At 40.2% G+C, this 27,571-nt stretch overlaps 1 protein-coding gene across 2 annotated transcripts; it reads right to left on the minus strand.

The window, feature by feature from the left end:
* Window positions 1-764: 764 nt before the first annotated feature.
* Window positions 765-18,809, minus strand: svip (small VCP interacting protein). 2 transcript variants are annotated; one of them, XM_069905064.1, is made up of 4 exons: window positions 18,692-18,809; window positions 13,705-13,755; window positions 3,959-4,075; window positions 765-1,787 (listed from the first exon to the last, which is right to left on the minus strand). In XM_069905064.1, exons 1-4 carry the CDS (start codon window positions 18,806-18,808, stop codon window positions 1,773-1,775), a joined length of 300 nt encoding a protein of 99 aa, XP_069761165.1. In that variant the 5' UTR covers window position 18,809; the 3' UTR covers window positions 765-1,772. The 2 variants fall into 2 exon arrangements, with proteins under 2 accessions (XP_069761165.1, XP_069761170.1); XM_069905069.1 differs by having other exon boundaries at window positions 1,052-1,787; window positions 18,633-18,809.
* Window positions 18,810-27,571: the final 8,762 nt, after the last annotated feature.

A 27,571-nucleotide genomic window follows, 5' to 3' on the forward strand; every position in this document is an offset into this window, starting at 1 on the left:
GGGAAAAACATAGACTATGCATCTCATCAGGTCACTCTTCAATTTGCATGGAAAACAAACCTAGCCGAGCCAATCTATTGCTACATCGTCCAATCCAGGCAACATCTTGATGAAAAAAAGTGAAATACGAAAATTTGCAGATGCTGTGATTGCAGTAAAAATACACTGAAATGCAGGAGGAACTCAGCTGGTCTTTCACCATCCATAGAAGGTAAAATATATATTACTGATGTTTTGGGCCAGAGCCCTTCTTCAAGGAATAAGCAAAAGACAGGAAGGTGGGAGAATAAAGACTGAAGACTGGGTGGAGGAGGAGTCCAGAGCAAAAGGTGTTAATTAGATAAGAGCAGAGGTGAGGATTGATTTTAGCTCTGTGAAAGGAGACAGAGGGAAAAGGGGAGATCAGAGCTGGGGGAAAGGCAACAGGGGGGGTGGGAAATAACATCTTGATTAATCCCCCCCAGGACTCCAACTAATCCTGTACTTTGAACCATTTTATTAACAATTTTCTGTATTCCCTCAAGCTTTTGTGGTTTCCAGATGGAGTCTAAAGGTTTAGCTTAACTCAAAGGACTTTAATTTGATACAAGACAATACTTTTGAGCATATCAAGGGCCGTATCTTTGAAAAAAGATTCTCTTTAAAAATAAAAATGTATAGTATAATACTATTCCTGTTGAGGAATTGTCATTTTTCAGCGTTTGCTACCCTCACTTTATTCTCCTAAATTCTTGCCAATAAGACACCACAAAATTTCAAGTATATAACTGCTCTTCGTGTTTAATTGGCATTTTCAGTACCATTTTGAAGTTTTGTCAGAACTACATAAGAAATTATGGACACTGTTAGAAAGAAATAAGCAAGGTAGAATTGAAGGCACCCTATTAGAAGTGGCCTCAGCATCCTTGTCAAGTGCTAAAAGAACAAAATAGGCAAAAATCAAAAGTCTGCTTCGGAAGACACTGCAAGGTGAAAATTCTGCAGAGGGACACCAAGTAGTTTTCATATTCATACACTTATCTTTACAATGAATTGGTATTTCTTGCATTAATAAAATTCCAAAATCAAGTGTTCATTTACTAACCAATTATGCCTCAAAATTCAAGACAAGAACATTCAATCAGTATCACAAATAGATTTTTTTAATTTAGTTCTGAAAATGTATTGTTCCTAAATGGGTTGAGTGTAGTGATCTGGCTTAACAAGAATCCACAATTTTTCAGCAGAAAACATTGGCAGAATAAATTACGCGACACCCCTATAATAATGCAATTTTAGTAATTAAGTTAGAACAGTGAAAGAAAACTTGTTATCACACACCTCTCCAAGGCACAAAGGTCTAGAATTCTTTTATATAAATATAGAAAACCTTGGCTAATAAAGAATCAGCAAAATTATCTACAATCAACACTGGTCTATAAATAATGGCAATACATAGAAAATAAATATTCAGTAGTATTATCTATGACGCAAGCAAACTAAAGCACTCTGGGCGAGCAACATCGAAGTTATGAGTAGCTTTCAGTTTTGTAAGATTCTGGGTTGGTCAATGAAATATTAATAGGCAGATTTTTAAATTACTGCAAGAAACATTGTACCTTTCTGTAGGAATACAGAAAGCTTTTGTATAGAACATTCAATGTAAAGCAGCATGGCACATTTCTGAATCTTTCTAACCACACAACACTGAAAGCCACGCCTCAGTAACTGGGGCCAACAAGGTCAATGCTACATTGGCTGTCTTGAAACCACTCATCAGCTCTTCAGATCCTTTAGCCAACTTGCCACTGGAATAAAAAAAGAAAAGCACAATTATAACTAACTGTGGGTGAAAGGTGCAATTCATAACACACACCTGGCTGGTCATAATACTCTTACTGCTATGACCAATACTATGTGGGTTCCAAAATATCACATGAAAAATTGGGAGGTCTGCAGAAAGAGGAGGAGAACTACATGAATTGCTAACCCTTTACTATTATTTTAATATTTTAGCTGTTGGTAGTTTATTCATAGTTTACATACTCAGATTGGAATATGTCAACAGACCAGTTAACCAGATGTTTATTTCTTCTTAGTAGGCAGCTCGTTTATTTTGTGTTCTTCTTCTTACTGTGTAAAAGTTGAACCCAAAAATTTGACCCAAGAAATTGGTCCCCAAAAACTCAACTATTACACAAGTATATAGTCTCATTGTTTTTTGTGTGCAGAAACTGTACACATTTCCAACTAGTTGCGCATTACCTACCCTGTGGAAGGCTCTAAAGGCTGTGGCAACTGGCATCACCATGCCAGAAATAACCATTAATCCTTGCAAATGCAAATAAAGAATTAATCACCAAGCTAATGTTACAAACCCAGTTTGTCCTGAGCTATTGCCAGCTGATTTGACTAGATCCGGCGCCAGGGAGCACCAGCTACTGAAGTATCTTTAGTTACTTGAATGTGACAGCAAACATACAGAAATATTCCTCAGGACTTAATAATGAAGGAATGTCCCTCCCCACTTTCTACCACTTTCCCTCTGCTGTTTGTTTCTCCCCCAACTGTACCCATAAGTACAAATCACAGTATTTTAAAAAAAAGAGACTGGCTGATAACTATTTATTTCCCATTCAGTATAAGTATATTTGGATATATGATTGGGCCAACAGCTTAATCATATATGGATCAGCACTTCCTTGGACTCCCCAAGGACACCCAGTACTTCTACAATTTTTGCTGAATTTACTGCTTCTCAAGTCCCAAAGCTTCTGCACAGTCTTTGGAATAGTACTGATCCAAAAAGAATATGATAAAACTATTCAATGAAGATTGAAAAATTTATAAAATTTAAAAGAAAAAATATATTTTGGAAAACAAACAAATGAGTTTTTTTGCACATTGATTAACCCTTTGGTCTCTGGCTGTTTTAAACTATTCATCATACATAGCCCAGACTGGGTCCATGGGCAAACCTTTACAATAAAGTACAATATGTGGTGAGGTGCAAGACCAGTCCTGGAAAACTAGGAGTATATGCGCTTGTTGGTAGTCCCAGGAAATGGGAGTCCAAAGCATTAAAGCTACAAAATGCAAGGTTTACTCATTCAGAATTGATTTATTTAAAATCACTGTACTTTTAAAACTCCACTATTGCAACCAGACTCTTGCAATTGACACACAACTGATTCAGCGGTAATAAACTGACTATGAAAGACAATACACCACCATCACCATTATGCAATGGGTGCCAGATTCTGCTGCAATAGGTCTCTCAACTATATTGGTTTACACACGATTAAGGTTTTTAAATATTTTGTGTCACAAGATGCTGACAGTGGAAGAAAGTGGATATATGAGCTCCAAGTTCTTTCTTAACCAGGCTAAAGAATGACATAATAGCAAAAAAGTTGATGTGGATGTTACAACAGGTGAACTCAATTTTTAATTAGGTACAGCAGGCTGGATTAAGAATGAACAAGAGGAGAGTGTTCCTTTCAAACTTTAACACATTTTAGATAATTTCCAATTAAAATCTAATGGAACACTCCACTGTATTTAATTTTCTATGGCAGAGATTGACCAACAGTAGTTATTACATTTAAAAATACCGGTATTTTTCTGCGAGTTTTCTAAGGTGAATTTAGTTTTATTTGTTCTAGCATGCAAAAGAAAATGTTTTGTGAAGCTGCACAAGTTAAACATTGACAGTTAATCCCACAGCCCTTTTTCACTTGCAATTGCTTAACGTTTATGCAAACATAATGGTGATTGGTACTGACATCACCATTATTCAGGCACTGAAATCTGGCCAACTTTGATTTGGCTTTGGGTAGAGAAATTAAACACTTAGGTTTTAGAAGCAGACCTGTCCACTGAGCAAAGCCGATACCCAAATCCAAGACCTACCCCAAAATATTTATTTAAATCAAATGGCAAATTCCCACTCTTTGATTTAGAATGAACATTTTCTTACCCGGAGGCCTCCACCTCCTCCTGTAGACGAGGAATTCATCTGCTGCTTTTCCATCTCCTCCTGTTTTTTCTTCTTTCGTTCTACAGATTCTGGATTCTTAATGCCTCGGTGTACATTCTTAAAAGAGAGAAATTTCCACATTTTAGACACAATGATACAACATAAACTTAAATCCTCCAAGGAAAGTAGTTCTGGATCAGAAGAGGTGCATGGCAGCATTGTTGCACAAGATACACAGACACAATTAAAAACAAACATTTGTCATTTCAAGAAGAGGTTTGTGAAGTGCTGTCAAGAAATATGCCAACACTTCAGAAAATCAGAAACCACACACCCACCATTCTCCAATGCATTGACTGCACGCAAGGATTTCTGCCCCTAAACATTCACGTTACATTGTTCTGTGGCGACTCACCATAAGGCAGGCAAACTGGCCCCGCTTGTAAGCCATGCGGCGGGGCAGTCGGCCAAAATGACGCCGTTGGGGGTTTCTTATCCTTCCAGCACGGGGCTCGGAAACCTGCGCTGGGGGACCACGTGACGCCTGGGTGACATCAGCGCCCTCCAGCGCGGTTCTCAGCCAGGACCGAGCTGGGAGTTTAAGTGCAGCCCAGCAGCCTGCAATAAACTAGTCTGCTCACTGAGCTCAACCCATCTGGTTGTGTGCGTTATTGCTGGAGCAGTGTAGCCGCCGCTACAATTGGTGACCCCAACTGGTTCAAGTATCTTTGAACCCATCATGAGCGAGCCTGGGATCAGTGCTATAGCCATAAAGCTGTCTGAATTCTGAGTTCAGGAGCAGGAGACCGAGTTCAGCCACGTGGAGGCCCAGTTTCACCTCAGCCAGATTTTGTCTATGGTCACTGCCCTGGACCAGGCCACCGCCAGACGCGCGCTGCAAATTGTTCAGCACCCACCCGCCGAGGACAAATACGAGACCATCAAGCGAGTGCTTACCGGGTCCCTCGGACTATCCAGACACCAGCGTGCCGCTCGGATGCTGCACCTCGACACCCTGGGGGATAAGTTCCCGATGGAGCTGATGGACGAGATGCTCGCGCTCATGGGTGAGCACACCAAGTGCCCACTCTTTAAGTGCATTTTCCTCAACCATATTACCAGGGACATCCGGCTGCTGCTGGTCCAGGAGAGCTTCACCGACCCGAGGAAGGTCGCCCAGAAGGCCCAAGTGCTATGGCTCGCATGACCCCTGGAAGGCTCAGTGGTCCAGCAGGTCACAAGGCACGGGCACGACCACACCAAGCACATTACTAGCGCTGCGGTAGAGCACCCGGCCCCTGCAGGGTCCCCCAAGAGCATAACCAAGGCCACAGCATCCGCTTCAGGCCTCTGCTTCTACCATCAGCGCTGGGGAGCCAAGGCTCGGAAGTGTCATCAGCCCTGCTCATTCCAGGGAAATGATCAGGCCGGCCGCTGATAATGGCTGCGGCAGCTGGCCAAGGTAGCCTCCTCTACCTGCAGGACTCAGTCAGCAGCTGGGGGTGCCTCGTCGACACTGGGGCCCAGATCAGCGTCATACCGGCCATACCTGTCAAATCCAGGAATGGACCTCGTGGACCTCCCCTCCATGAGGCCAACGAAATGGCAATCCGGACATATGGAGACAAGACAGTCCACTTCCAGATTTCGTCTTTATTTATTTGGACATTCTCATTGCCAGCAAGGACCGAGCGCAACACTAGGCCCACCTATATGCCATTTCCTCACGGCTGGCCAACTTCGGCCTTACCATCAACCCGGCCAAGTGCCAGTTTGGGAAAGAGTTCATGCACTTCCTGGGCCGTACCATCACGGCCGAAGGAGCCACGCTTGCCGCTGCGAAGGTCGCCTCTATTAGGGAGTTCCCACGCCTGGACAGCCTCCAAGGGCTGCAGGAGTTCGCGGGTATGGTCAACTTTTAAAACCGCTTCATCCCAGGAGTTGCGCGCATCTTGCAGCTGCTGTTCGCCCTCATCGCAGCCAAGCACAAGATGCTCGCTTGGAACCCAGAAGCCATCAAGGACGCCCTCGCGAGGGCCAACATGTTCGCCCACCCACACACTGATCTGCATATGGCAATCACTGTCGATGCCTGTGCCACAGCCGTCAGTGCCATCCTGGAGCAGCAGGTGAATGGACATTGGAATCCGCTGGCATTCTTCAGCCGCCTGCTCCGTCTGCCAGAACGCAAGTATGGTGCCTTTGACTGCGAGTTAATGGGCATGTACCTGGCGGTGCGGCATTTCCGCTATGTTTTCGAGGGGAAGACTTTTACCATTTTCACCCACCATAAACCCCTCACCCAGGCGCTTGTGATGGCAAAGGATCCCTGGTCGGCCCGCCAGCAGTGTCACCTCTCCTTCGTGTCGGAGTTTACCACCGACATTCGGCACAAGGTGGGGAAGGGCAATGTGGTTGCTGATGCACTCTTGCGACCAGCCAACTACGTGCTGACGCCCAGCCTGGACTTCGTCCAGCTCGCCTGGGATCAGGAATCTGATGTGGAGACAAGGGTCTTCAAGACTGCTATCACGGGTCTGCAGTTCCGAGACCTCCCAACTCCGAGCAGCGGAAGCACCGTTCTGTGCGATATCTCCTTGGACACCCCGCAGCCAGTGGTTCCCTAGCAGTGCACAGGCAGGTCTCCTGTCACATCCACGACCTTTCACATCTGTCCATCAGGTCAACGGTCCGGATAGTGGCAGAACGGTTCATATGGCATGGGCTGCGGAAGCAGATCACGGGCTGGGCCAGTACATGCACCCATTGCCAGACGTCCAAGCTGCACAGGCACACCAGGGCGCTCTTACAGGTGTTCGAGCACGTCCAGGAACGGTTCAGCCACATTCACGTGGACATCGTCGGCTCCTTACCAGTTTCCCGGGGCAACCATTACCTGTTTACAATGGTGGACTGCTCCACTTGCTAGCCCGAGGCAATCCTGATGCCAGACGCCTCCACTGACGTCTGCTCCTGAGCACTGTTGCATGGCTGGGTTGCCCGGTTCGGCGTCCCGCATATCCTCACCAACGATCGGGGTGCCCAGTTCACATCTGTGCTCTGGGCACAGCTCGCCAACAGGTCGGGGATCCAGCTACACTGCACCACGGCCTACCAACCGCAAGCCAATGGACTGGTCGAACGTCTGCATTGCCACCTTAAGTCGGCGCTCATGGCCCGCCTCACTGGCCCCAACTGGGCGGAAGATCTGCCTTGGGTGTTCCTGGGTATCCGCTCCACTCCCAAGGAAGATCTGCAGGTGTTATCAGCTGAGCTGGTCTACGGTGCGCCGCTGGCATTACCTGGTGAGTTCGTCAACGGACCTCACAATCCCCAGCAGTCGCCACACAAACTACTTCCTCACCTCAGGGCACGCTTGGACTTATTTGAACCCCCACCGCCACTCAGGCATGGCACCTGCCATCTCAAGTTCGCGGCGAACTGCTCTCCGTGGAGTACGTTTTCGTTTGATGTTGCCTAACCGCGGCACCTCTGCAGCAACCATACGAGGGGCCGTACAGGGTTGTGCAGCGTTCCGGCTCGACGTTCCTTGTATTTTTTTTCTTGCTTTTCCAAGAGAAGCAACTATCTAAAGAACAAGAAAATCTAGCATCTGTATCCGTCAACAACATTAACAGGTGTGCAATTAAAAGCATCCTATCAGGGTGCATCACCGTGTGGGATGGCAACTGGTCTGCTCAAGACTGCAACAAACTGCAGACAGCCGATAATACATTTCAGATCATAACATAGCCCCTCACCTCCATTGACTCAGTTTACAACTTCAGCGGCCTTGGGAAAAGCAACCAACATATTAAAAAGACTCATTTCATTCCAGGCACACACTTTTCACCTCACTAACACCACCCTCCCCCCTCACAGGAAGAAGTATAGATCACGCTCCACAAGGTTCAAGGTGTTTCTTTTTAGACTCCAGAATGAACCCCAACTAGTAAAAGTGTGCTGCGTTTGCTCCAAACTAACTGATTTCTCCCTGTAATTTCACACTTTTGAGCTGTTTCTTACTTGCACTACATACGAGATGTCCAACTGAATTGCTCACAAAACAACAAGTCACTGCATCTTGGTACCCAAGAATAAATGAACTTAAACTTAAAATATTCAAACATGGCATTAAAATGGTGGGCCTAACTTTTGAAAAAAACCTTTAAGCTCTCTAAAGGTACCAGAGACTGGATACATGAGAAGATGCAACAATAGGCACAAGACAAAGAATTACCTCAAGGAATAAACAACAATTTAAAGATAGGGTTAAGCACCAAAATATGCAAACACAGTGATTGTAGGTTACACAAAATGCTGGAGAAACTCAGCAAGTCATACAGCATTATTTATGTAGCAATGAATCATAACCAACGTCTTGGGCCTGATCCCTTCCTCAAGGTATGAGCCAAAAGCAAAAAACACAATGCTGGAGAAATTTAGCAGGTCAAGCACAGTACTTTATATAGCAAAGATAAAGATACATATGTAGTGTCAGCTACACTGTTCCTGGAAGAACACACACAATCAGACGGGTTGACCTCAGTGAGCAGACTAGTTTATTGCAGGGTGCTGGGCTGTACATACTCCCAGCCCGGATCTGGCTGAGAACCATGCTGGAGGACGCTGACGTCACCAAGGCGTCACGTGGTCCCTCAGCGTGGGGTTCTGAGCCCCGTGCTGGGAGGAAGGGAACCCCCCTGACGGCACCATTTTGGGGGCACTGCCCCGCCGCGTGGCTTACAAGTGGGGCCAGTTCACCTGCCTCGTGGTGAACCGCCACACATAACCAATTTTTCAGGCTTGAGCCCTTCACCTTGATTTAAGGGCTCAAGCCCTTCACCTTGATTTAAGGGCTCAAGCCCAAAACATTGGTTAGGCATCTTTATTCTTGCTATATAAAGTTCACTGACCTGCTGAGTTTCTCCAGCATTGTGTTTTTACTTCAATCATGGTGTTTTCAGACTTGTGTGTTTTGCTCCTGAGCCAAAAGCAAGTGCCAGAACAAAATAGTGGGGGTGAGGGGCAGGGATAGGATTACAGGGCCATAGGCAAGAGGTCTTTGGTGGATAAGGGTAGGAGGGCGCTAGAGTAAAAAGCTGAGAAGTGATAGGGGTGTTAACACTCTGAATGGAGAAGGTGTGGCAGTTAGAAGGGGGAGGAGCAAATATATTGAGGACGGGCTCAGACCTGAAACGTTGTTGTGTATTTTTATCTTTGCTACATAAAGAACACTGAGTAATTTGCTAAGTTTCTCCCATATTTTGTGTAAATTTAAAGATAGGTGGACATTGAGTACCAAGGGAGAAATAGCAGTGGTAGGGCTGAGGGAATAGAATTCGATACAAATACCAGTAACTAAAATGACTAATAACTAATTAAATAAATCAAACTAAGTTTGCAAATGCTGGATTTACCTGTTAACTCAGTTTCTATTGAAATGACCACAATCTTTGAAAACTTATTGTTATATTTTAATTGTTGGCTCGAGATTTAATCTAGCTTTGGAGTATCTGAGTATCAGGGCAGGCCTTTTTATCTACCAAGAGAATTTACTTGTATCATCACTGTAGCAGTTTATATATAGCTCCGGATAGCCTGTGAAAGTCCTTAGTGCTGCTATTGGACAGTTGCTGACATAACATCCAGATGGTGCCTTTATTGTGTCTGGAGACTTTAATCACTTTAATTTACTCTCTGTGCTCCCAAGATTTCATCTAAATGCAACATGTAATACAAGAGGGAATAAAAACTTGGATCAGGTTTACATAAATGTGGCTGACGTGTACAGAACCACTATCCTCCCTCACTTGGATCAGTCTGACCATCTTTCACTGATTATGATTCCCAAGTACAGCCCAATCATCAAATGGGTTAAACCTGTAACTAAGACTGTTAAATCTGGCTGGAGGGGGCTGACTCTGTTCTTCAGAAACATTTTCAAAATACAGACTGGAGTATGTTTGCTGCTCGTGCCACAGTAGACTCTCAGGTTGATGTCGATGTATACACCAACTCTTTATTGAGTATATAAATAGGTGTGGATGGAGTCACATCGCAGAAGAAAATTAAAATAGAAACCACAGATGAACAGTGAGGTTCGTCGTTATATACGAACAGAAGATCGAAGAGCAGCTTATATCCTCGGACTCAAGGCGCATGTGGCATGGAATATACATTATCACAGATTACAAATCATCTGGTATAGCGCTTGTTTCTAGATGCGACCCCCTAAAATTCTCTGAGGAGCTTAATTATTTTTATGCTTGTTTTGATCGAGAGAAAAAGAAAGTCCCTTTCAAGGTGGATGTTTTACTGAACAAACTACCTCTCTCAATTTCCATTACAGATGTATGGACCATCCTTAGAAGGGTGAATGTACAGAAGGCAGCTTGACCGGATGGCATCCTTGGTTGTGTGCTTAGAGCCTGTGCAGAACAGCTGGCTGGGGTCTTCAGGGACATTTTCAATTTGTCCCAAGCTGTTGTTCCAACAAGCTTTAAAACTGCTACAATTGTGCCTGTGCCGAAGCATTCTACCACCATGAGTCTAAATGACTACCATCCAATTGCACTTACACCCATCACTGCAGTGTTTTGAGAAGTTGGTTCTATCTCACTTGAAATCTTGTTTGCCTGCCACTATGGATCAGCATTAATTTACCTATCGTTATACAGGCCGACAGAGGATGCCATTTCAACAGTGGTACACTCAACTTTGAATCACCTTGAGAGCCGTAACTCTTATGTTGGAATGGTAGACAACAATTATAGTTAGGCTTTCAACACTGTTGTACCATTAAAACTGATAACCAAACTTCGTTTATACGATATCAGCTCATCCCTTTGTGCCTGGATTCTGGATTTCCTTACTAAAAGACCTCAGTCTGTTAGGATGGGCAATATTTTTTCCTCCACTCTCACCTTGAACACCAGAATACTCCAGGGTTGCGTGCTGCACCCCCTCCTACCTCTGACTGCATTTCTATGTATAGTACAAACTTAATTATTAAGTTCGCATACGACACCATGGTGGTAGGCCTGATTACAGGGGACAACAAAACTCCCTATAGGGGTGAGGTTCAACACCTAGCCTTGTGATGTGCCAAGAACAATCTGTTACTCAATACCCAAACGTCAAAGGAGATCACTGTGGTTTTAGATGGACAGAAAGCCACACTCACAGCCCGATTTACATCAATGGAGTGGCGGTGGAGCATTTAGAGCTTTAAATCCCTGGGGACAAAATCTCTGCTGATCTCACTTGCTTCTTGAATTCATTAATTTTGATCAAAAAGGCAGGTCTTTATTTTTTGAGATGCATCAGGAAGATGCACCTCTGCCTATGAATACTGTTGGATTTCTATAGATGCACAATTGAGAGTATGCTGACATACAGGAATAACATAACCATTCTTGGAAATCATTAACTTTAGGTGGTTAACTATCAATTTACACAGGGCATAATCATAGCATAGAAACCAACCCTTCAGCTCAATGTGCTCATCTGAGCTAGTGTCATTTAGCTGTGCATTACGTATCTCTATCCAAATCTTTCCTATCCAAGTTCTTGTCCAAATGTCTTAAACGTTAATCGTGCCCATCTTTACCACTTCCTCTGACAACTTGTAACAATATCCTCAACCAGAGTGTTTTAATGTTACTCAAATCTGCTTTGAACCTTTCCCTTCTCATCTTAAATCTATGCCCTCAAGTCTTAAGCACCCTTCCCTGGGAAAATATGTGAGTTTTCCTCATCTTTGCATCATAATTTTATATAATTCTCCAAGGTTACCCTAACTTCAAAGCTCCAGCCAAGCCTTCCAAATAACAAACAATTCAATCCCACGAAAAAATTCAGAGCAAGTAGTCAAAATAGATGTTAATCCTGATTTGGAAACACTAGCCTTATTCCAGAATATACAAATTTAGCTTTGAATGATATTCTGGTAAACGCAGAATCAAGAGTATTAGCCAACATGCTGTCAACTGAATGGTTCAGAATGAACAGCAATTCCTTGATTTAAAAATGGTTAATTTACAAATTTCTACAATGATGTCATTTACACTTTAGACAATATGGCTTCGATTTGCAAAACAATGTTTTGCTATAAAGAGTGTGTTACAGCAATGCACCACTTAGTGTCAATTCGGGCAATGTCCGACCACATACATGTCCATGGTCCCATACTTATTCACTTACTGTAAGCAAGTCTGCAGCAATTTTAAAAAAGCGATCACTTTCTATAGGAAATTGTACATTGTATACCCAAACTGATCCCACTGCCCCACACTGATCTCATTGCTCCGTTCTCTCTCCACAGCCCCATGTCAGTCCCCATGCTAATCCTTACTTACAAATAAAAAGTTTACTGCTACACTATAGTATTCCATATAGCTTTGCTAAATACTTGATATGGTGTTCGCACAACATCCACTGCCTAATGTCCAACTTCATAGGACAGAAAATTATGAGAAGCCAAAAATTGTCATCTTTCATGTGAGGATTGAATGATGTCTAAATGTAATGATATTAGTTTTGCAAACATCAAATTAAGTATCATACACAATATTGCCCCTTAGAATTGGATAACACTGGTAAATTATGCCAATTCCAATTGAAATGGAAAACCCGAAGTTCTGCACAAATGTTGGTGAAGAAAGATTCTGAATTTCCCAGCTTACTCTGGAATCCAGCATCTTGCCAAGATTCCCCAGAATTTCACTTCTGGATCCTTTGCCAGGTTGGACCTGATGCAAGAACACTAAACCATTGGCTAAAATTGTGATTATAGATCAAATATTAACAAAACAAAGGCAAAGTTATTTTGGTAAATATTGTTTTGACTTTTGAAGAGGTTACTTTGAAAGATTTTGAAAAATTTCCAAATGTCATTGACATCTCAGGGAAACAAAGTTTTGCCAGATATGAAAGCCTACAGCAGCACTTTCGTGTCCACGCAATAGAAGGTTCCTTCTACTGTTATGTAGTAATACTTTAAAAATACAATCATAAGCTGCCAGAAGTTCACAGCCTGCGGGTCCTTTAACCGCTGAGCTCCCTCACTAGTCTGCTGTCATAGTTACCATCCTGCAGGGTCATCTCCTATGCTTTTTCTTCTAAATAGGTGTTCTCTCAGTTTCTGGTGCTCTGGGCCAGTCCACTGCTCCCCTAGAGCCTGCCAACCATCATGGTACACTTGCAGCATAGCAATGCCATCTTTGGTAAGGACATGTAATTGCAGAATTTTTAAAAACTGTCAGCTCCATTAACAGGCCTTTAAACCCTATACAGAGCCAACAGCAGGGCTCTGCTGAGCAGCATTGTCTCCGCTCCCCTGGGTCTGCACCAGCACTGTCATTTTTTTTTAGACAAAGCTGCTTCAGGCCATCATGTTCCCCCTTCAAAGTCAGTGCTGAAAAGTACGTGGACACAAGCCTGGACCATAAAGACTTAGCTCAATATTATTGGTGATCAATATCAAAGTTCCAACAATAGAGAATAAATGATAAGCCATCAGCACTTTTGCCTTCTATTTAATGCATCTAATTTGGATAGTTCTGAATTTGTTGTCATTAGTAAACAATGACTGCTTAGTGCAGCCTTTACATTAGTATAATTATCATCTTAAAGCTTTTGCAAAAACTGCTCCTTGTAGGTTTTACACTTCAGTTAAAAAATCTGAAAATTGTCACGTTATTGTCAAAATATTTCAGAAAAACAATGCTAATTAGCATTCTTACCTCTTTCTGGCGTTTCTCAGCAGCTTCTGCTAGCTGTTTCCTTCTTGTATCCTAGATAATTAAAATAAATCAAAATACATCAACTCATATGGTACATTTGATACACAGACCACAAACATTATTTTCACCTGCCTGTAAAGCTTGAAATAATCAATCAAACTTGATCTTGTAATTGTTCACCCAACCTCGGCATGTCTATACTATTCCAAGAAGATATTAATAGTTCATTTACAATATGAAATGGTGTTACAATTAGAATTGTAGTAAGAACAGGTAGATTTTCATACATTTTGCAAGTCACAGTTTTAAATCGATTAAATTCCAACAGCCTATACACATGTTCCTCATCTTTGTTTCACACCCACCTGAAATTACTTTGCAAATTAGAAGATGTTTGTTTTCACTGGAAAGAACCAATAACTTCCATGTCAGGCAAAACCCACTAATTGGAATAATTTAATCAATATGTAGATTATGTAGATATATGTAGATTCATGTTCAAACCTATAATTACCCAACAGCAAAATAAACCAAATAGGAATTCATAATTTGATTACCATTACTTTATCTACATTGCCTATTTCTGACCTTATACTTCCTGACTGCAAAACCTACTAATGCTATCCCCAAGATATACAACACTCCCCTGCAATTAGATCCATGACTGTTTATTCCACAGGCCACAATCAGTAGGCACTTTCAGATAGACCAAACACTTGTTTGTAAAGGCGGAGGTTCTTCACCCTTACGGCTAAAGACATACCTTCCTGAATGCGCCATAGCTGGCTCTGAGGCACCGATTCGGCGAAGTGCTGCACTCCATTGCCTGAACTGAATCTGCAGCCGCTGGTTAGGGGTGGGCTGATGATGCCGTCAGCCCATGACCCATCTCCCCACTCACTCTTCTCCCTCCAAGGCAGGGGTGGCAGGCAGGAGGCGGCCAGTGAGCTGAGACAGCCACATCAAATCGCTTCAGCCTGCGGGGTTGTTCTATGCGGCTGTTCTGGGAACCACAGAGTGGTTTCAACTGCCTGGGGGATTATGGATAGGGAAGAGAGCCAATGCTCTGCCTCCTACTTATGATGGGTGGCGCTACGGCACCAGTCGCCCCACCTCTGTCGGATCCAGAGGGCGCTACAAGGTGCCTCTGAATATGAATGAGATGCTGGAGCAGCCTTTTAGGGCTGCTGTCTGAAAGGTAAGTTCTTAGTTTTCCATCTACTCCCATAGCCGGCCTCAAGGCGGAGGCCTGACCTGAAATGGCCTAGTGAGAACTAGTGATAGCACCTCTTGTACAATGATCCTCAACACCATGGCACCACGAGAACTTGTACTTGATCTTCCCCCACACTCCATTTATTTCCACGACTGCATTAGCAAACATAACTCCAGCAACTGACATCATCATCATAAGCAGGTTCTCTAACTGCGGGAAAACAAAGTACAGGAGAGAGGTAGCGGGTAACAGACAACAACCTACTAAATCAAGGCCAAACCCTGAAGTTCCATAGCGATACGCTTCAGCAGAAGAGGTTTTGAAACTTTCTCCTGCGCATCCTTTGAAAATCAAATAAAACTCAGAATTTGTTGCATTAGAAGCAAGTGAGTTTCTGACAGCGCCCCAAACAAGAATTCCTTTATCAGATTTTCGACATGGAATATTGGGAATGTCTATTTCAGAGACGCAGCTCAACCTGCTGTGTATTTCTAGCTTTTTCTGGTTTCCAGATTCAGCGTCGGTAGATTTATCTTGGACGAACCAAAATACAGTTTTCCTAATCAGAACACATGATCAAAATACATCAGGCTTTAATTCAAAGTCCTTCACAAACAACTGCAAAGGAATGCATGATGAATAATGGGTATTGCAATCTGTACAACACAAAACATTATTGTTCAAATTCTAAATTTTTTTAAAATCAGTTTCTTGCAAACATTTCCAGTGACAGGAAACAGTTAGAATTGATCATCAATTTATACCACAGGGGAAAAAAAACCTTGGATTAGATACTTGCTCAAGGAGAATCATGATTGAGCCAAAGCCAATCATTTTAGCTCAATTTAAAGACTGACTACAGTGATTAAACTTTCCTCTAAATCAAGTGTTTGCTGACCCACCAGAGTCAATTACATGCAAGTTGATGTTCATTTTCTTTCATATACCACCACATGTAAACAGATCATATTAATTCATCAACTGTTTTGATCTCTTTAAACAGTTTCAAGTCTTTGGATTTTGGTTAAATAAAAGTTAATTTCTAACCTACATTAGCATTACAAAATTGTGTATACATTCCCTAAAAACATAGAACGACTGCAGCACAGGAGGCCACTGTGAGCTCTGCCAACTTCTTTCTGGCTGCATGCAAATGCAATTCACCTCACCTCACTTCCTTGCCCCTTAGCCCTGCAATTTTATTTTATTTTTTTAAAAATGTATCCAGCTCCCTTTGAAAATTTGAATGCATAATTAAATTTGCCTTCACAACCACCCCTGGCAGTGGATTCCCTCAAGTCACTTTGGTTCTTTTACAAATTACCTCCATTTCCAGTTTTCAACCTTTTTGCCAATGGGAATAATTTCTATTCACTAAAATACTATCAGGTCGCCCATACAAATTCCTGCCTATTCAGGGGACCAATGTATTAATTGCAGGAAAATTAATTTTCCAATGGCAGGTCATGAAAATACGAGTAAAATAAAATGGCATCAACTCAGAAGAGCAAGATGCTCCCGCCAAGTGATTTCTTCACTCTGACATGGGTGAACTTGAGAATTCGCCACTGAAGATGAAGAATATATTTCAAGTGATAGATACATTTCTTGACCATCCTCTGTATTTCTATATCAGTTGCTCTTTAAGTTCCACAAATAATTTTTAAGCACCCCGAAACTGGATTGGAAACTTGGAATGAGTGACAGGAGTATTTAGTATATTTGTTGAACAGCAAAGTTATGCTTTGCATGTTATATTTAAAATGTCAGTCTCAGCATTTAAATGAATCAAGATTAAGTGTTCCATGTAGAACACAGCACAAAGAGAGGAATTACTAGAGGTGTAACACTTTGGAACAGTTAATCACTGCCAGCAAGATCTCATTTATTTGCTCATATGTGTATACCTAGAACAGATAGCAGTTTTACCATGTAGTAAATGCTAAAGTGACACACAAAGTGCTAGGTCAGTGGTTCTCAACCTTTTACTTTCCACTCACATATCACTTTAAGTATTCCCTATGCCATTGATGGTCTGTGATTAGTAAGGGATTGCTTAAGGTGGTAATGTGAGCAGAAAGAAAAAGTTTGAAAACCACTGTTTTAATCGTACCCAATTGACTCAGTCTGTGCAAAGTTTCATAACTCCAAAGGAAACGGGCCAATTACAATTTCTCTCAAGGAAAATAGTTCAGTAACAATTGGGTCTAGAGCAGTGATTCTCAACCTTCCCTTCCCACTCACATTCCACCTTAAGCAATCCCTTACTAATCACAGAGCACCGATAGTAATAAGGATTACTAAAGTGGTATGTGAGTGGAAAAAGGCTGAGACCCTCAGTGCTAGAGGAACTCAGGTCAGGCAGGATCCATGGAAAAGGGCCAAAAGCCCTCATGTAATAAAGAGGGCAGAAGCCTCAATAAATAGGAGAGGACGAAGCACAAGCTGGGCAGGTGAAAGGTGTATTCAGGTGAGAGGGGGAAGAAGGTGGGCAGGAGAAATGTTAAGTCAGCAACTACAAAGGTGACAGGAAGAAGAGGTTGACAGGAGGAACCAGTAGAAAGAGAAAGAAGGATGATTGCTTGAAGAAGGAAGGTCAATTGGGCAGGAGGTAGGGAATAAAGGAAGAGGAGGAGGAGGAGGAAAGGGGCAAGAGGAATCAGGAAAAGCAAGGGGGCAGGAAGGTTACTGGAAATTGATGTTGGTGTTGTTCTTCTAATGTGTGTGGTCTCAAATGGGCTATAAAGTAGACCACAAACAGACATGTTAAGGAAAGGGAAATGGAATTAAAATCAAAATATATCTTGGTTTTAATACATGTAAAAAGTGCTACCATTTGTACTGTTATTGTCTGGGCATCAACAGGTTTCATGCTCTTTACTACAGTAAGATCCGTATTACCCTGAATTCAAGCAACCAGCAAATATTTTAAAAAAGCACAAAAATGGGTAAAAAAAATAAGGACATTTAAAATTAGCACACTTCGCTATTAGTTCTCCATTCACACAACACAACCTTAATCAACTGGAAAACTCACTTATCCGGCATCTTCCAATCTCCGTAGTTGCCAAATACCAGGTGTTTTATTGCATATGCTAATTTGCATGAACTACACATCAAGTCTTTAGTGCAGGTCATAGACCAAAGTACAACAGAGAAGATATTTTTTTGCCATAAATATCTGGCACTGAAATCCAATAAAAGGCAATCGGCTGTAAACAGAAAGGAAACAATTCCCTTGTCCCAAAGGCACTACAATTGGGCTAAACATTCAACCAATCTCTACTCTGGTCTCACCTGAAGACTCCAATACTAACATTCTGAACATCTAATTTGCAGGGTAACCAGAAATCTTTCTCCTATCAGCCCATTCGACATGTCACATTCCCAGGTGTAAATATCCACCAAACCTTAACACCCCAGTAGATCCACACCTCCCCTGCCTTCTATCCTCTCTCAAAAGAGAGCCACATCCATCTGACTTCATCCTCCTTCCAGACATTCCTTCCTTTCTTTCCTCAGCCCCAATCCCACTCTCTCCCCTTCCAAACCCCATTCTGTCTGCTTCCCTGACCCCACTCCCTCTTCCCCCTCCCCAATCCCCCTCCCCCCATTCCCCTACCCTACCTCCCACCTCAAACTAGGACTTAGGACCTACCCCTACCCCCCACCCCCACCCCCACCCCGCCGCTGCCACCCCCTAACCCCTCACCGGATCAGGCGTCTGCACCACATCGTCTGCCGCTCCTCCCAGGCAGGGCAAACACATACCCATCCCCGCACCGATCGACAACCCCTCTCGCAGAGGTACACAACAGCGACAAGACACCACCGCGTCTCCGCCACCTCCAGCCCGCACCAGCCCAGCTTTCCCACGCTCTGCGTCATATCGCCCACCACCGAGGAGAGTCTACACAGACAAGACTGTCTGCCCCCTGGTTAACCAGAACGATTGGGCACCAGCGCCCCGCAGAGGGCTCCCAGAGGCATTACCGTTTGGACTGAAGGATCATGCAAGAAACAGGTTGACCTCGAACATTGCTGCACTCTCAACTGTATTTTGTTATTGTTTTCGTTTTAAATTTCCACCATGGACAGATTGGGGCATTCTTATGGACAATTTATGATCAGATGAGGATAAGAGCATTGCAGGGAAAAGTAAAATCACAATGCTGGAGAAACTCAGCAAGTTAAACAGTGTACTTTATAATAGCAAAGGTAGAGATAGAGGGTATTGCAGGGAACTAAGCAGATCAAAGAACAATGAACAGAAATCAAAGCAAAATTACCCTAATCTGAACTTGACCATGCCACTTCGAATGTTTAATTCGAATTTATTGAAAATAATAACTGGGAATAGTTGTTATAAACAAGAGAGTTGAAGGAGATAAAGAGTTTTGTGAGATGTTGGCAATTCTGGCATTTAATTTCTCTCCCTAATTGTCTCTGAACCAAAGAAGAAGCGACGGGTCAATTACATGTGTGGGTCTAGTCTGGAGCGACATGTGAAGATGGTAGCTTTCTTGAATCACATTACTGAACCAAATTAGTCTTTACAACAATCCATTACTTTCATTATTGCATCAAATTATAATTTTTCTTGTTTTAACACCAGATCAATGTGAGTATTTAAATTCCCCAACTGCACATGTCGAATTTAATCACACGTCTGGATCAATGGTTCTGAAGTTTGGCTGCTAATCTTGAAATTAATCACGGCATTCTGAAACTTCTCCAAAGGAAAGATCTTTTTTAAAATTATTGCCATTTTAAATTTATTTTCAGTGCTGTGTTTGGCAGTAATTAACAAGGCTGAAGGTTTTCACAGACTGGAATGAATAAGCTCTAACAATTTTGTGGATGTCTCACATGAATACTCTAAATTCATTTGGTTATATAGATATCTGAATCCATGTCTCTGAAATATTGTCACAGCGGATCATCTTGGAGAAAAGCTTCCTGACTTCTGCATTTAACTGGACATGCAATGTTGCTGTAAGTAACTTTCTTAAAGAATGATAAGTATTAAAGTCAAAAATTTAAAAATTCTGTGTGAAATCCTGGGGCGGCATGGTTAGCATAGCAGTTAGCACAATGTTGTTACAGCACCACTGACCTGAGTTCAAATCTGGCACTGTCTGTAAGAAGTTTGTACGTTCTCCCCATGACTGCATGAGTTTCCACCAGGTGCTTTGGTTACTTTCTGCCCTTCAAAACATAATGGGGTTGTAGGTCGGCATGGGCTCATGGGCTGGATGGGTGTGTTAATGTGCTGCACGTCTTTTAAAAAAAACCAATAATACATTAACAGACCAAGCGTTTTATTGTATATGCTAATTCGCATGATCTACACATCCAGTCAGTTCACTGAAGGGTGAAAAAAATTAAACATGCAAAAGAAGCTCCATTGCATCAACAGATTTGCTAGACCAAAAAAGATATTTAAATGATACCAGAATTATGATACATTAGGATATTTTTTTTTAACTTTTCCTGGATATACAGTGTTATATTTTCTTAATATGGTCTTCTGCTGCTACAGATCATCGTGTATTTTCTTTGGTATATCTCATGAATTGCTATGTGGCTGTTAACATATTTTTGACATGCAGGCTACAGTGGGAATTACCACTATTTATATCAGAAAATCATAGAGTTGTACACTGTAGAAATGGGTCCTAGTACGACCATGCCTACTTGTTTGCCCATCTACACTTATCCAATTTGCTTACTTTAGATACATGTCCTTCTATCTTTTGACCATATATGTGTGTTTTTCTAAATGCCTTTTAAACATATTAATTGCATCTGCTTTCATCATCTCTGGCAGTGCATTCCAGAAAGTGATCATTCTCCATGAAAATTTACTCTTCAGGATTCCTTCAAAATGCTCACCTTTCACCTTAATCCTATGGCCTCTTTTTTTTTATATCCCTTTAGTGGGAAAAATAAAGATTTCTACCATATTTATTCCTCTTATAATCTTATAAACCGGCAGTGGCCAAACTTGCTTAATGTACAAGCCACATACAGTATTATAGATTTCAGATGTTTGAGAGCCACAAGACATGAAAAAAATTGTGTTTTTACTCTTACATGTACATTTTGTTACAAAAATGTCATATAAATGCAAAGAAATATATGTACAGAGTAATATTTTTTCATGTACGTAGTTTTTAAACTGCTAATTTGTATGTTTCAATTATGAAAAAGTACACATACCATAAATACCTGTGTAATAGTCGAATTTTGTGGATGAATTTTTAGGGTAAAACAGGGGTTGACTATTACACCCAGACTACTTTTGACTTTGAGGCGTCAGGAGCTCTGATGGGTGGATGAGCAGCCGGGGACTAGGTAAGCATCTGTGGTCGGCCATCAGGAGCTCAGATGGGAGGCCAGCAAGGCCCTAGGCAAGAGTCTGCGGTCGGGGCATTGTGAGCTTGGATGGGCAGGGGGCCAGGGCTTAGGTGAGAGTCTGCAGTCGGGGCATCAAGAGCTCCAGTGGGCAGGCAGCCAGGGCCAAACACAGGGGGGGTACTTTTCTTTCTTTTAAAACTTTATTTATGTCGTTCAAAAAACAATTAGTACATGACATATACAACAAGTAACTCTAAACATGAACGTTATTTTTTATATATAAAGAAAAAAAAAGAAAAGAAGAAACTCCCTCCCCCTTCAGCCAACTCTCCTAAGGAGAGCCATAAAGAAAGAAAAAAAAAAGAAAAAATATTAAAAAAAAGTTAAGCATACATATTAAAATCTAATCAATTTAAATTGAAATGTAAATATTCTGAATATAACAACCAGTTATTAATAAATAAACTATAATTATCACGTGAAACCTATGTAATTTTTTCCATTATTAAACAATATTTCACCTCATTATGCCATCTATTAATATCAATCATATTTGTATCTTTCCATGTACTAGCAATACATTTTTTCGCTACAGATAATGCTAAATATACAAAAGGAAGTTGAAATTTATCTAATCCCAAACCTTTCAGAGGTTGCAAAATACTGTTGGATCTAAAGGTATTTTAATCTTATACAGGTATTCTAAAAACAATTGAATTTTCTTCCAAAAAGATTGTATATTTGTACATGACCAGACAGCATGAAAAAAAGTTCCAACAGAATTACTGCATCTAAAACACAAATCTGATTCATAAAAACCATACTTTTTAGTTTTTCAGGTGTTAAGTATAATTTTTTTTTTTTTTAAATTTTTTATTTTTCACACCATAAACCACATTAACCATGATACATACTTTTTCCTTTTCAAATATATACAGTGCCATTTTCTCCCCCCCTCCCTGATAGTGGGCATCCCTGCAGTGTTGACCTGCTTAAGTTAAATTGCTTTGATATATATCCATTTACTGTCACTTTCGCCAATGGTCCCTTATATAATGCTTTAATCCAATTAATATACTTCTCTGGTAAACTAAATTTTTGCAATACTTTGAATAAATAATTCCATTCTACTCTGTCAAAGGCCTTCTCTGCGTCTAAAGCAACTGCTACTGTTGGCGCTTTACTCCCTTCTACTGCATGAATTAAGTTAATAAATTTACAAATATTGTCTGTTGTGCGTCTTTTTTTAATAAATCCAGTTTGGTCTAGATTTACCATTTTCGGTACATACTCTGCTAATCTGTTTGCTAATAGTTTAGCTATTATCTTATAATCTGTGTTAAGTAATGATATTGGTCTATATGACGCTGGTGCGAGTGGATCTTTCCCTTGCTTGAGTATTACTGTAATTATTGCTGTTTTACATGAATCTGGTAAGCTTTGTGTTTTATCAATCTGGTTGATTACTTCCAGGAGGGGAGGAATTAATAAATCTTTAAATGTTTTATAGAATTCTATTGGGAATCCATCCTTTCCTGATGTTTTATTATTTGGTAATTTTTTTATTATCTCTTGTATTTCTACTATTTCAAATGGTTCTGTTAATTTATTTTGTTCCTCTATTTGTAGTTTTGGTAGTTCAATTTTAGTTAGAAATTCATCTATTTTCCCTTCTTTCCCTTCGTTTTCAGTTTGGTATAATTGTTCATAGAATTCTCTAAAGTTTTCCTTGATCTCCTTTGGATTATATGTGATTTGTTCATCTTTTTTCCTTGATGCCAATACCATTTTCTTAGCTTGTTCTGTCTTAAGCTGCCATGCTAGAATTTTGTGTGTTTTTTCCCCTAGTTCATAATATTTCTGTTTTGTCTTCATTATATTCTTCTCCACCTTATATGTTTGTAGTGTTTCATATTTTATTTTTTTATCTGCCAATTCTCTTCTTTTAGTTGTATCTTCCTTCATTGCTAATTCTTTTTCTATATTTACTATTTCCCTTTCCAATTGCTCTGTTTCCTGATTATAGTCCTTCTTCATCTTGGTTACGTAACTTATTATTTGCCCTCTAATGAACGCTTTCATTGCATCCCATAGTATAAACTTATCTTTCACTGATTCCGTATTTATTTCAAAGTACATTTTAATTTGTCTTTCAATGAATTCTCTAAAATCCTGCCTTTTGAGTAAGATGGAGTTTAATCTCCATCTATACATTCTTGGAGGGATGTCCTCTAACTTTATTGTCAATATTAAGGGTGAATGGTCCAATAATATTCTAGCTTTATATTCTGTTTTTGTTACTCTATCTTGCATACGAGCTGATAACAAAAATAGGTCTATTCTTGAGTATGTTTTATGTCTGGCTGAGTAATTTGAATATTCCTTTTCATTTGGGTGTTGTTTCCTCCATATATCCAAAAGTTGCATTTCTTCCATCGATTTAATTATAAATTTGGTTACTTTGTTCTTTCTGTTAATTTTTTTCCCAGTTTTGTCCATATTTGAATCCAAATTCAGGTTGAAATCCCCTCCTATTAATATGTTCCCTTGCGTATCTGCTATCTTCAAAAAATATCTTGCATAAACTTTTGATCTTCTTCGTTAGGTGAATATACATTGAGTAGATTCCAAAACTCCGAATATATCTGACATTTTATCATTACATATCTCCCTGCTGGATCTATTATTTCCTCTTCTATTTTAATTGGCACATTTTTACTAATTAATGTCGCTACTCCTCTTGCTTTTGAATTATACGACGCTGCTGTTACGTGTCCTACCCAATCTCTCTTTAATTTCTTGTGCTCCAATTCAGTTAAATGTGTTTCTTGCACAAATGCTATATCAATTTTTTCTTTTTTCAGTAAATTTAGCAGTTTCTTCCTTTTAATTTGGTTATGTATTCCATTAATATTTAAAGTCATATAGTTCAGCGTAGCCATTTTATACTTTGTTTATCTTCCCTTTCCGTTTCTCCATCATCACCTTTCCTTCTTATCAATTTCTGCTTTCTTGTTTTGAACACTTTATAAGACAACATTTCTAAAACATCAAACATTTTCCTTATTCTCCTATTTAAAACTTCTTTAACCCCATTCTCCCCTCCCTCTCCTGAGTTGTCCTTTATCCCTTGTCGGACAACCACATCTCCCCTCTCCATTTGGATTTGCGAATTCACTCGCAAACGTCAGCTGATTTTGCAGTGACCGTAACTCCTCCACACCCAGCCCCCCCAGAAAAGATTTCAATTTTCATATGTAACAAAGGTCACTCTTTTAATTCCCTCCTTATTCCCTCTATTCCATTTCCCTCCCTTATTAATTCTTGTCTATACTCTATATATTTTCCTCTAAATACAGATACATTCATGTATGCACACTATATATATATATACACACATATACCCCTTTACACACATACATATAGTACATATAGATCATGGTCATTTTTACTCTTATTACATGTCTTCATCTCTCTGCTTGTTTTGTAGTTGTTCTGCAAATTTCCTTGCTTCCTCTGGATCCGAGAAAAGTCTGTTTTGTTGCCCTGGAATAATTATTTTAAGTACCGCTGGGTACCTTAACATAAACTTATATCCTTTTTTCCATAAGATCGTTTTCGCTGTATTGAACTCCTTCCTCTTCTTCAGGAGTTCAAAACTTATGTCTGGATAGAAAAAAATTTTTTTGACCTTTATATTCCAGTGGCTTTTTGTCCTCTCTTACTTTCTTCATTGCTTTCTCCAATATATTTTCTCTTGTTGTATATCTTAAGAATTTTACTAAAATGGATCTTGGTTTTTGCTGCGGTTGTGGTTTCGGGGCTAACGTTCTATGTGCCCTCTCTTTTTCCATTTCTTCCTGTAATCCTGGTCTTCCCAGGACCCTGGGGATCCAATCTTTTATAAATTCTCTCATATTCTTGCCTTCTTCATCTTCCTTAAGGCCCACTAGCTTTATATTATTTCTTCTATTATAGTTTTCTATTATATCTATCTTCTGAGCTAACAGCTCCTGTGCCTCTTTAGCTTTTTTATTAGATTATTCTAATTTCTCTTTTAAGTCTTCCACTTCCATATCTACAAATGTTTCTCGTTTTTCCATATTTTCCACTCTTTTTGCCAATTCTGATATGGCCACTTCCATTTTATTCATTTTTTCTTCTGCATTCTTAATTCTTCTTTTTATCTCATCAAATTCTTGTAATTGCCATTCTTTCACTGATTCCATATATTCTTTAAAAAAAAGATACATCCATTGTCTTGCTTTTCTCTTCTTCTTCCACTTCTTTCTGTTCTTCTTCTTCTTCTTCCTCTGGATTGACCATCAGTTGTTTCCTTATTTTCTTTTTACCCTCTTCTTTCTTGTTGTCGTTATTGTCTGTGTTCTGCACCTGCTGCTGTGCTGCAGGTGTCTCTCTCAGCTGTGGAGATCGACTCCGCAGCTGTTCCCCCCTCCCGTCAGTGTGTTTTTTTTTCATGCGCATGCGCGGTTGCGCACTATTACTCGGCTCTGCGAGCCATTTTTGTAGTCCTGAGCCCGGGACTTCCACTGACCTGTGGGAGCGGGCTTCTATCTCCGCGGTGGGCAGGTAAGGCCTTCACCTTCTTCTTCCGACGTCTTTCCTTCTTCTTTTCTTCCCGTTGTTTTTGGTTTTTCTTTCTTCGCTGCCATTTTCTCCACACTTTTACTTTCACTTTGTTTTGGTTTTTAAGTTTGTGCCTTTGCTTTTTCTCTATCTTTTTTTAACTTTTCTGGAGAGGGCTGGAGTTCCCCTACCGGCCACTACTCTGTCACGTGACTCCTCCCGGTGTTAAGTATAATTGATGTAAAAAATTATAATTAATCATTGCATAGCATGCATTTATCAGTTTAGTTACACTATCATAACAAATATCTAACCAATCATCCTCGGAAAAAAATAAAACCAATATCCACTTCCCATTTACTTTTAAATTTATCCCAACCCTTTTTATCCATACCATCCTGTAATATTTGATACATAAATGAAATATAACCCTTCTCTGGTACCTTCATAAGAAAAGTCTCAAATTTAGTCATTTCAGGTAAAATCATATCTCTACCAAACACATGTTTTACCAAAGATCAAATTTGATAATAGAGAAACAGAGAGTTCTTGTCAATACCGTAACTGTCCCTCATCTGATTAAAAGATAAAAATTTACCTTCTTTAAAACAATCTCCCAAATTTTCCACACCTTTAAATCTCCAATGTAATAAACTTTGATTGTGTATTGAAAAAGAAATAAGTTGATTATTATACAATGGAGTCAAAGCTGATAATTCACCCCTAGAACCTATCATTTTCTTTTTCTTTGTCCATAACTTCATTAAATGTTTTAATATAGGCACATTATGTTGCTGTAACAAATTTATATTCCCTCTAAACAAAAATTGATGTATTTCAAATTCAGAAATATTTGCCATCTCAATTTTGGCCCAACTAGGGGGCCATTCCAAATCCATCAATGAACTAATAAATTTAAGTTGGGCTGCTTCATAATAATTTTGAAAATGTGGTAAACGTAATCCCCCTAACTCATATTTCCAAGTTAATTGATTCAAGGCTACTCTTGAAAATCTACCTCTCCATAAAAACTCCCTAACCATTTTATTCAAATCTCGAAAAAAAATATTATCAAGTAAATACGGAATAGATTGAAACAAATATTGCATATGCGGAAAAATATTCATCTTAATTGTATTTATCCTACCCAATAAATTAATAGGTAAATTTTTCCACTTAATCAAATCAGCTTTAATTTTTTTATTAATGGAACATAATTTAATTTATATAAAGATTGATAATTAGCATTCAGAATTATACCTAAATACTTAATTTGATCAGTCCATTTCAAATTAATAATATTCTTATAAACTGAGTAATTTCCTTCGCTTACCAGTAATATTTCACTTTTTTCCCAATTAACTTTATATCCAGAAAGACATCCATATTGTATCAGACACTCCTTCAAGTGCAAAAGTGATTGAACTGGATTTGTTAAATACACCAATACATCATCGGCAAATAAATTAATTTTATATTTCTCATCTAAAACTTTCATACCTTGTATCTGTGTATTTTGCCTTATCAGCTGTGCTAAAGGTTCGATCACTAACGCAAACAAAGCTGGTGATAAAGGACAACCTTGACTAGTTGATCGAGTCAATTTAAACGGTTCCGAAATCAAACCATTCGTCAATACTCTAGCTACCGGTTTACTATATAAAGCCTTAATCCAACCAATAAAGATAGGACCAAACTTAAATT

The sequence above is a fragment of the Narcine bancroftii genome, chromosome 1 (assembly GCF_036971445.1).
Source record: "Narcine bancroftii isolate sNarBan1 chromosome 1, sNarBan1.hap1, whole genome shotgun sequence".
NCBI classification, from domain to species: domain Eukaryota; kingdom Metazoa; phylum Chordata; class Chondrichthyes; order Torpediniformes; family Narcinidae; genus Narcine; species Narcine bancroftii.